The sequence below is a fragment of the Mastomys coucha genome, unplaced genomic scaffold, assembly GCF_008632895.1.
Source record: "Mastomys coucha isolate ucsf_1 unplaced genomic scaffold, UCSF_Mcou_1 pScaffold3, whole genome shotgun sequence".
Lineage (NCBI taxonomy): Eukaryota > Metazoa > Chordata > Mammalia > Rodentia > Muridae > Mastomys > Mastomys coucha.
The window spans coordinates 44485135-44496209 of NW_022196909.1; the positions used below are offsets into that span (position 1 = coordinate 44485135).

Below are 11075 nucleotides of genomic sequence, written 5' to 3' on the forward strand. Positions count from 1 at the left end.
GGGGGGGGGGGGGGGAATCCCCACCACATCTGTTCTTAGTAGGACAAATGGCAGAAAGCAAGGTCACCGCTGGGAATTGGGGCAGCAGGTGTCTAGCCAGGGAGTAAGCATGAGGCCCAAGAACCCAATGGAGAGGAGGGGACAGGGGCTGGAGACAGGACCTTGATGGCCAGCTACATCAAAGACACTTTGACTAAGAGCAGAGTGGAGATATGGAAACTTAACGCCAGCCTGTGGCTCTGTTAGGACAAGACCTCGTCTCCCCCTAAAGCCACAGAGTGCCAAGTTTCTGTGGCTGTGAGCAGAGGAGACTGAGAAATCCAGAGGTGGGTACAGACTTCAGGCTGCATGGAGTTGGGGCCCAAGTGCTTGACAGGACAGATGTCGTAAGAAGGCAGCGGGTGTATGAGCTCAGGGAGTGGTGGGGCCAGGTCTCAGGGCTGACCTGAGGGGTCATCTAGGGACCGATGGGGGAGGGAGGTATGGGAAGAGAAAATGGAGGCTGGCCTAGCAAGGAAGGTGGCCATTTCAACAGGAAGGCACAGTAAAGACAATGGTGGAGGAGTGTGGTGGTAAGCAGGCCGGGGGAGGTGACTCAGCCCATTCAGTGCGTCCTGCAAACCCTTGAAGGCCTATATCCCACACCTGGAACCCAGATAAAAAAGCTGGGCACAGCGGCACATACTTTTAATCCTCGTGCTAGGAAGGTGGGGAGGGGACAGGAGGACCCCTGAGACTCCAGAGTGCTTGGAAAAGAATAAAAAGGACCAAGGTAAGCGAGGACAACCACCAGGTGGAGGGGACCATAAGGAGGAGGGGCATCCCTAAGAGAATAAGATCAAGGAGTTCACAGCCAGCAGACGATGCACCCTGTCTGCTCTGCACCATGGCGCAGGGCCTCCTCCACTGCCTCAGCCTGAGTGTGACCGCGTGCCAGAGTTTTCCCTTTTCTGGAAACCCTTTGGGTTGAGTTGAGGGGTAGGAGAAAAGAGAGCTCAGTCTCACCTGACTCCTGGAGGAGGAAGGAGGGAGGCGGGACCCTCAGGAGGAGCAGACAAGGCTCCAAAGATAATTTCTAGAGCCTCCCAGCTAGACACAGCCCTAGAGATCCTCCTTCCTCCTGGGACACCAGACTTTTTTCTCCTGGTCCCCTCTCAGAGCCTGGGTCACGTCGGAATTGCTCAGCCCTAGAATTTTGTGTCCACGGTTTGTTTTCTTAAGGTCATTCCTAAGATAGCTGACCCAGACGGATGGGACAAGGCAAGGTACAGGCAACTCTGTCAGACTCAGGGAATCTCTCACAGGCACAGTGTCACAGGCTCTGCCCCTCACTCCCTCAGGGACGTTCCTAGCACTGAGACCCTGATGTGGAGTCTCCTGTCCCCACTTCAACATGCACAGACAGCCAGGCACACAGGCACATGCTGAAATGCTGACACACACACACACACACACACACACACACACACACACACACACCCCACAATCACACATATAAACATTGTCACAAGCACAGTATCTCTCCCCTACATGGATACATACCAGGAGATTCCCGTTCACCCACCAGGCTGTTATATACAATCCTATACCTTCCACAACGCATAGTATAACAGGCAGGCTATCAAGGCACACACGCACATGCACACAAACTTGGACACATGATTACATGCTAATACATTGCTGTATACATGGTGACCCCCATCCAGACTGTAACACAAAGAGGTCCCAAACAAACACAAAAGAAACGGGGCCTCTTATACCTTGGATATCTATCTTCAAATCTATCTCCTATGCATCTCTGTGTCACTCACACACACACACACACACATACACACACACACACATACACACTCACACACATATACACTCACACACACACACACACTCACACACACACACACACTCACACACACACACACACACTCACACACACACACACAGAGGAATTTGCTGAAGAACAGGTGCACCAGACACTGGAAGACAGGATGTGGTTTCTTGGCTGCTCCTGGACAGCCCTATGCTGGGTCCCTGCCTGGAAGGAAACCCAGCTAGGGACAAAGTCTACCCAGACCAAGCCGGAGCTTCATCCTCCACTGCCCTGTGCTGGAGTACAGAGGCCAGGGGCTTGCAACAATCCTGCACCAGGCTGTATTTTGCAGCCTGGGGACGCACGAGGTTCCAAAGGGCATTTCTCCCAGAGGCCTCAAGCTGCCATTTCAGAAATGGGTCCCCATGGTGTCCCTCCACCCCTCCATGTCAGACCCTAGGATCCCTGTTTTACCAATAGGGAAAGTGGGATTTAGGGTCATTGAGGGTCCTGCTGAAGAGCTCCAGCTAGGATCAGACCCGATCTTAGAAGCCAGTTTCACCTGGTTGGAAGGTCAAATGTCAAATGCCTGCCTAGCTTCTCAGTAGTCCAGCTCCCTCATAGAGGGTCTGTGGGTAGAAAGGAACAGTTTGAGAGGAGTTGCCCTTCTCAGAAAGCATGCTGGAGCAGCCCTAGGTCATGTTTGACACAAGTTAGCTCAGCCATCGCTTTATTCTGCAGGGAAAAGTGACTTCTGCCCTCACCAAGACCTGCTCCCTCGGCCTTCATGCCCGCCCCCACCCCAGGAGGAGGGTGTGAGCCAAGAGCTGGGGTCCCACTCTGCGCTTCCCTGTTCCTAAGCTGCTGGACCACATCACCTAGAGAACCCTGTTTCTAAGCACTCACCCCACCATGAGTGACATGAAGGGACACATTCTAATCTCTCTGATCTCACAGGCAGAAAGTAAAACACAAAATGCTTTCTCAAGTCTTTTGGTGTCCGTGGGTTGCGTTGTAATTATTGCAATCTAACCTTAAAGCTGCTTGTCTCACACACACACACACACACACACACACACACACAAACACACACACACACCTCTGCAGGTGATTGCCAGAGATGTTAGTACCCCCATAACAAGAACACCCCATCAAAAGCTCCAGTGCTGTTAGGAATCAGAGCTGGAGTACAATTGGAGAAGCTTGACATTAGAGAAGGGGCTTTTCGGGGGTGGGGGAGAGGGAAGGAGAAGACAGGAAGGCCCCAAGCCTGGCTCTGTCCCCTCACTCTCTGTGGCCCGCAGCAGCCTAGGACCAGGGAGCTCACATCCCCACCTTCCTGGCTCACAAGAGGGAACTGAGCAGTGAATCTGCGGTTGTGGCTCTGGAAAGATCCCAATGTTACCAGGAAAGCCATGGCCCGCAGGGGAACAGTGAGGTACTGCCAGGGACTGGGAAGGTACCTCTTGGGGCCAGTTGGCCCTGGAGAACAGAGAAAGGAAGGTTAATCTGGGAAAGGATTTGGGGGCTGAAACAGTTCTGGCACCTTGGGAGGTACCTCTGTCCATGACTTCACAGCCAGGGGTGAGGTCTGAGCCCTCCTATGTCGGATCAAGCTAGAGCTGATGCAGGCCCACCCCCCTAACGGTTTACGTCCTTTAGCTCTGGCTGTGGACATAGGACACAATGCATAAAGTAGTCCCTTCTATAGGAACACTGCCCATGCTTAGGCCTCTTCTATTCAAGGGTACCCTGGCACATTTGAACAGGCACACCCTCTGCACAAGCAGCTGGCCATCATGCCCAGGGCAGATGCCCAGGGCAGGAGCCCTGGGGCAGGATTCACAGGCAGGACAGAGAGAGTCAGAGAAGAGCCCATAAGAGTCCAGCTGCAACCTAGTCTTCGGAGACACCAAGGAGGTAGAATGTGCCTGTGCGTCCATCCCGCTGTGCTTTCTGGTGGGTTATTAATCCAAGGGGGGTCTAGGATGGGTATTAGCTGAGTGTGTGAGAGGGCCTGGCCGATCCAGAAGGAGCAGGGAACCTGCTGCACGTTTGCTGCAGAGGCTGGGGTGGGGGTGGCAAGCCAGTGCCACCTGGGAGGTCATCAGGAAGGACAACAGGCTGCAGGGTCCCTGGGGCTATGAGTCAAAGACTGTGATGAGCTGGCTTTCTACAGCCGGGCCCCTTCAGTCCTCTAGAGCTTCCTGGGCCACCCCATACACAAGGGAGCCTAGGAGGCGAGTGCAGGGGTTCTGGGTACGGAGGAAAGGCAGAGAGAAGGCCAGTGGGTTTGGGAAAGGAGTTGGGAAAGTGATAGGGGACAAGGACGAGTCGCAGAAGTCAGGGCAGGGCAACCCTGGGCCAGCTGGTGCCCTGGCAGAGCAGCTGGAGCCGGGAAGTGGGGCGGCTCTTCAGGGTGAGGGTAGTCACCCGGTGTCCAATCCCCAACCCAGACTCCTCAACTCCTCACTCTCTTTCTCCCCTGAGCCTTGCACTTCCCCTGTCTGGGGTCCCGGAGTTTCAGCTCAAGTCCAGGAGCCCCTCCGCTAGCTCCAGCGCCCCACAGAACACCGCAGCGTCCCCCCTCCCATTTGTCGCCGGGGTCCCCGGGGCTCACCTGGGGACGGGGGCCGGCCCTGCCCACCGCCCCGAGCAGCAGGAGCGCCAGGCGCAGCAGGCTAGGGGTGCCGGCCATGGCGGGGCGCTCAGGACTGGGTCATAGCTGCCACCTGCGGAACCGCGCGCCGCGACTGATCCCTGCCGGGCTGCGGGAGGGAGGAGCTGGCGTGGGGCCGCCCCGCCCGCCTGCGGGAGGGATCGGGCGGGGTCCCTGTCCTCTTCCGCCTGGGTTTCAAGAGGCCGGGGACCAGGCCAGCCGCCAGCAGCGTCCCGGGCCAGGAGATGCTCCGCGCTGCGCTCCCCGCGGGCGCCACTCAGGTCTAGGAGCCGCAGGAGTGGAGCCTCCAGCTCTGAGCGCCCGTGGTGCGTGCGCCTGGCCAGCTCGCTGCTGCGACCATTGGGGCCCGCCTCCCACCCCCGCACCCCGATCTCCTCCTGGCTCCCCCTCAACTAAGGAAAGCCACGCCCCCCACCGAGTCAGTGCCTCCAAAAGGAAACTGAGGCCAGGAAAGGTGTAGGATTAGTACAAGGTCATAGTGTTGGTCAGACTTCTGGAAAGTATCCCAGAAGCTGCTTGTACCTAGGGAGGAAAGATCCGGTCATCTGGGAGCCACCTACTTCCCCAGTCCTCTCCTTATCCCAAGTCCAGCCTTCTGGGCCTGCAGGGCAGTCAAGGTGGTAGGGATCGGGACATGAAATCCCATGAAAGAGTCCTCCGGGTCCTTTGCATCGGGAAACTTTAGAAATTGTAGGGTGGAGAGGATGGAGGCTGGAGATCTGTTTTTCTAGAACTTTCCAAATGTTCCGTGGGCCTGCTACAGTGTAGGTATGACCATGTGCGCCCTGACTGGCATTCCCTATACTCTTCAGTCTGTCTTTGTACTCTAACTACACCTTTGCCCTTGCCTGCAGGTCGGCAGAGCTTCCAGACTCCTACCTCTTCTGCGAGTTAGTAAGTGGGACAGGCGAGCAGAGGGGTACCACTCACCTCTCGAGGAAGGCAAGAGGATGCCCATGCCCACAAATTAGTGTAAGGAGAGTTAGGTGTGGCTCTACTCAGCCCTGGACCTGCCTGGGGCTAGTCTGGCTGGGCCAGTCTGGGAGGGAAGAGAGATTGGGTGCATAGCCACATCTCTTGGAGATGACAGAACAAAGTCCTGTAGGAGGAATCCAGAGCTCAATCCCATGGAGGGAGACAACCGAGAGCAGTGCAGGGCAGGCTCCACTCAGAGGGAGCCACTCGACTCTCCCTTCTGGCAAGCTCTGCCTTTGACTCCCAAGGGCCTTGTTCTCGCCCTTCCCAGATGTCACACAGGTTCCCTCTGTGTGCCACATGGGCTGTTTAGCTGTCAGTAACAGAAAATTCCATCCAAAAAGAAATCAATCTAACTAGGGCTTTAACGTAAAGCGAAGCTGGAGGTTCAGATCAGGTTGGAGTGAGTAGCCATGCTCTGATCATCAAGGTCTCTAGATCTTTTAGCTTCTCTGGTACCAGCATCTACCTAAATGACCCGAAGTGGCCAATCAGGACGTCAAAAGGCCAGCCGCAGGGAAGGACCAGCTGATTGCCCACAGGGACGTGTCCTGAAGATAGCAATCATCAATTCCCCACCTGTTCATCAGAATTTAGTCACATGGCTGCCCCTAGTTCCAAGAGAGGCCCGAAAAGGGTCTTTGTATTTTGAGCTGTCACGGGCCCAGTTAAGCCATGTACCTTCTGTTATTCGGCTCCACAGACTGAACACTTTGTGAGACAAGCTCTCTCTATGCAGCCCTGGTCATTCTAGGACTCACTCTGCAGATCAGGCTGGCCTTGAACTCACAGAGATCCACCTGCCTCGGCCTCCCCAGTACTGGGATTAAAAGCATGTGCCACCATTGTCCAGCGAGGCTGAGTATATTTTGAAAAAAAATTTTTACTTGGGCTCCTGACTCTGATGTAAAGGTGAAGAACTATTATAGTCTGTGGCATCCTTCACCAGAGAATTCTGGAGTGTATCCTACATGGACCATCAGGTTGTTCTCAATATACCTAACCATACTGGCTTTGAGTTTGAGGGCTAACCTTGGTTGTCAACCTGATTGGAATCAACACTTCTCTGAGGGGCTTTCTTGGTCAGATTATGTGAAGTAGAAACACCCCCCCCCCAACGTTGTTGGCACCTTCTAGTGGCAACCTGGATGAGAAGCATGGCAGAAGGAAGTCTTTGGCTTTTTTGCCTGCTTGTCTTCACTCTTTCTGGCAAGTTCATCTACTCTGTTGTTGCTACTGTTATGTCCCTTTGCTGATATAAGAATAAAATTCTTTAGGCTTTCAACACACACTGAAGACCAGAAGCTGTCTAAGAATCCTCCAGGCCTTTCGAGTAGATGACTAAGGCCATGACTGTTGGGACACCCAGCCTCATGGACTGAGCAATTACCAGATCCTCAGCATCTATGTATGGTGTGAGTCAGCCATTGTCAAGTTGCCCAAACCACGCACGTGACTTTACTCTAACAAACCCCGAACCTCAGCACCACACAATTTAAATTTTTTAATTTTATTTTTATTTTATGTGTATGTGTGGGTACCTGCATATGTGTATGTGCAGCGTGTGCGCACAGTACCTGTGGAGGCCAGAAGAGGACATCAGATCACTTGGAACTCGAATTATAGGCAGTTGTGAGCTGCTGTGTGGGTACTGGGAATGGAATGGAGGTCCTCTGCAAGAGCAATCAGAGCTCTTAACCACTGAGCCATCCCTCCAGCCTTCATGTTGCCTATATATATATATATATATATATATATATATTCATTCTATAGGTTCTATTCCTCTAGAGAACATTAGTATAAAGAGAATACCCACATCTGAAGCAATCCACTAACCCATTTGCCCCTAACTGAATCCACTAACCCATTCACCTCTAACTGAATCCACTAACCCATTCACCCCCTAACTGAATCCGCTAACCCATTCACCCCTAACTGAATCCACTAACCCATTCACCCCTAACTGAATCCACTAACCCATTCACCTCTAACTGAGTCCACTAACCCATTCACCCCCTAACTGTGTGTTATTTCTCTCATTATTGTGACCCATGATCCTGACAAGAATCAACGTTAGAAAGGGAGGGTTTATTGGGGTCATAGATTGAGGGCATATAATCCATACCCCAGGGAAGTGGGGGAGGGGGAGACCCGGCCTCAGGAGCAGCAGGTGGTTGGTTACAGTGTATCCCAGTCAGTGGAAAGAACCCTTGGTGGTCTGTGTAAGAATGACCCTCATAGGCTCATCTATTGGAATGTTCAGCCATCAAGGGAGTGGCACTACTTCAGAAGGATCGGGAGGCGTGGCCTTGTTAGAGGAAGTGTGTCACTGGGGGGAGGAGGGGCTCTGAGGTCTCCAAAGCCCAAGCCAGGCCCAGTGGCTCTCTCTCCCTGCTTTCTAAGGATCTGGATGTAGAACTCGTAGCTGCATCTCCAGCACAAAGCCAGAACGGACTAACCCTCTGGATCTGCAAGCAAGCCCCACCCCAGTTAAAGGCTTTCTTTCGTGAGAGTTATGGTGGTTCGCAGCCCTCTGAATGGGACAGACTTGGAGGGGGGCTGCCCTCCCATGGGAATCCGTAGATTCCCACCGTGGACGCCTGCTCGATCACGTGCCTGGGGCTGACTTTATTTCTTCCCTTGGTTCATTTTCTAAAAGTGTGGGTTGAGAGCTCCTTTGGGGCTCACTTCTCGAATTAAAATAAAGCATTTGTGTTCTTGTACATGGGGTGCCAATATGCCTGGGTATGCCGGGGTGCCTGGTGTCTCCTTTAGAATCGAAGGACCCAGAAGTGTTTCTGTGTACTGTGATGCTACCTCTCATCTCGGCGGGCATCGTCCTGGGACTTAGCAACATCACCCTGGGACTTAGCAACATCACCCTGGAACTTGGCAACATCACCCTGGGACTTAGCAACATCACCCTGGGACTTGGCAACATCACCCTGGGACTTGGCAACATCACCCTGGGACTTAGCAACATCACCCTGGGACTTACCAACATCACCCTGGGACTTGGCAACATCACCCTGGGACTTAGCAACATCACCCTGGGACTTAGCAACATCACCCTGGAACTTGGCAACATCACCCTGGGACTTAGCAACATCACCCTGGGACTTGGCAACATCACTTTCTTTCTGGGAAGGTGGGGGTCCAGATGTAAGATTTTAGCACAGCGTGCTTCTGCCCCTAACATGGTTCCTTCCCGTTTCTGTCTCAGGATATTGGGTGAGACTCTGCCCTCTGCCCTTTTGCAGCCGTGGCTACTCCCCATAAGAGTACATGGGGCACTTGGGAGGGCTCATCTCTAGCCTCTAAGGGGTCAGGTCCCTTGTTCATAGCAATCTGCCTGTTGTGGTTAATCTTGTCAATGCGGCTGGCTTCAAAATCCCCTAGAAAGAATTTCACGTGTCTATGAGGATGTTTCCAGAGAGGTAGTATTACAAAGATTTTTATTTAGGTGGGTGGGTGGGGGGTATTCAAGCAGCTGCTGGAGCAAGAGTTAGAGAGAGGAGTGAGTTGGCTGTCGTGGGTGCTGGGAGCGGAACTCCTGTCCTCTGGAAGAGCAAGCCAGTGCTCTTAAACACTGAGCCATCTCTCTGGCCCCTCCCAGGGCATCTCGCCAAGACGACAAGACTCACTCTGAACGTGGGTGGGACCGGTCCATGAGCAAAGTCTCCTCATACTTGAAGAGGACAGAGTGAGCTAGGCACCAGCCTTCCTCTTCCTCTCTCTCTCTCTCTCTCTCTCTCTCTCTCCCTCCCTCTCTCCCTCTCTCCCTCTCTCCCTCCTCTCTATCCTCCTTCCCTCCCTCTTCTCTCTCTCTCCTCTCTCCCTCCCTCCCTCTTCTTTCCTCTCTCTCTCTTCTCTCCCTCTCTCTCTCTTCTCTCTCTCCCTCCTCTCTCTCTCCTCCCTCCCTCCCTCTTCTCTCTCTCCTCTCTCCCTCTCCCCCTCTTCTCTCCTCTCTCTCTCCTTTCTCTCCTCTCTGTCTTCTCTCTCTCCTCTCTCCCTCCTCTCTCTCTCTCTCTCTCTCTCTCTCTCTCTCTCTCTCTCTCTCTCTCCCTCCCTCCCTCCCTCCCTCCCTCCTCCCCCCTTCCTGGTCATGAACATTTATGTTCCTGTCACCACAGCTAGAGTGCTGAGTCCACCCGAGATGAACTCTGTCCAGCCTCATGCTGTGAACCAGAATAAGCCCTTCTGTCCTGAGGTTGCTTTTTACCATATCCGTGAGAAAAGCACCGGGCATATCCTGGCCTTCTCTCTTCATTCAGGGGTCCTGGAGGATTAACTCTCTCAAACCCTCATCTGATTTGTCCCTAAGGCCATTCACACACTGATGTTCCATCCATTTCCCCATCGCTCTGGAGCAAGCCCTCCAAGCTCATTAGCTCCAAGGAGGCAGCTGGAACCTGCCCTCCCTCCCTCTCCCCTGCAACTTCTCCTGTCTCCTCTGGCCACTCTCCTGCAAACACAACCCCCTCTGAAGTTTCTCTATTCTTACCTCCTACCTGAGCTCCTGACCAGGCCTCCATTCCTAGCTTAGACAGCTCCTTCCCAGTTTTTCACCCCCTCCCCTCACTCTTCACCCCTGCCTCTCACTCTTCACCCCTGTTCCCTCATTCTTCACCCTGCCCCTCACTCTTCACCCCGTCCTTTCACTCTTCACCCCTGCCCCTCACTCTTCACCCCTGCCCCACTCTTCACCCCCGCCCCTCACTCTTCATCCCTGTCCCTTCACTCTTCACCCCTGCCCCACACTCTTCACCCCTGCCCCTCAGTGTCCTTTCAGCCAATATAGATGCTTACTCTGAATGACAGCCATAGCTCCGGGAGGCTGCACTGGATGCCTATTTTCTGTAAGATCTCTGACTCCCACCCGGACATCATCACTTTGAGGACTCATCTCTCCTTGTTCCCCAGGGTTCCTGGTCCCTTTCATTACTATCACTGTCAGGGTACTGTGGAATTATATAGTGACAAAAGCGTTATGTCACGTCCCCTGTGCTGGCTAGTTTGTCCTCTGTGGACATTGGACCTCTTGGTAACAGGGCATCATCTAAACCAATGGTTCTCAGCCTTCCTAAGGCTGTGACCCTTTCATGCAGTTCCTCATGGTATGGTGACCCCAACCATAAAATTATTTCCGTTGCTACTTTGTAACTATAATGTTGCTACTGTTATGAATCACAATGTTAATGTCTGCCCTTTCCAATGGTCTTTCGATGACCCCTGTAAAAGAGTCATTCGCCCTCCAAAGGAGGTCACAGTCACAGGTTGAGAACCACTGGTCTATACTCACAGATCCAACCTGGGAGTTCCTGAAGTAAATCCAAGTCTCCACCGCGCCATCTCCAAACAGCTTGTATCAGCACAGGTCCTGGCCCATGGTAGGTTCTCAGTAGGCGGCTGCTGCAAACCACATGTGGGGATCCAGGTGCTTTTGTAGCTGCATGGGCTCTAGAAGGTTAGAAGGGTCAGAAATCCTGATTAGAGATGGGCTGCGGTAGAGCGCAGAGTGTGCCCTGAGAACCCAAACCCCTTCCCTTACGATGCTAGCTAGCAAGCCATCCTAGAGCAGGAGAAACGATGACTCCCAAAGGAGAGAGATCT

The 11075-nt window shown here is 53.4% G+C and overlaps 1 protein-coding gene across 1 annotated transcript in view; it reads right to left on the minus strand.

Moving 5' to 3' along the window:
* Glp1r (glucagon like peptide 1 receptor) overlaps positions 1–4542 on the minus strand; it is a 38914-nt gene extending 34372 nt beyond the window's left edge. The window contains exon 1 of the mRNA XM_031347231.1: positions 4428–4542. Within this exon, the coding sequence (XP_031203091.1) occupies positions 4428–4505 (78 nt within the window). The 5' untranslated portion in view covers positions 4506–4542. The remainder of the gene's footprint in view (positions 1–4427) is intronic.
* Between the last annotated feature and the right edge of the window lie 6533 nt (positions 4543–11075).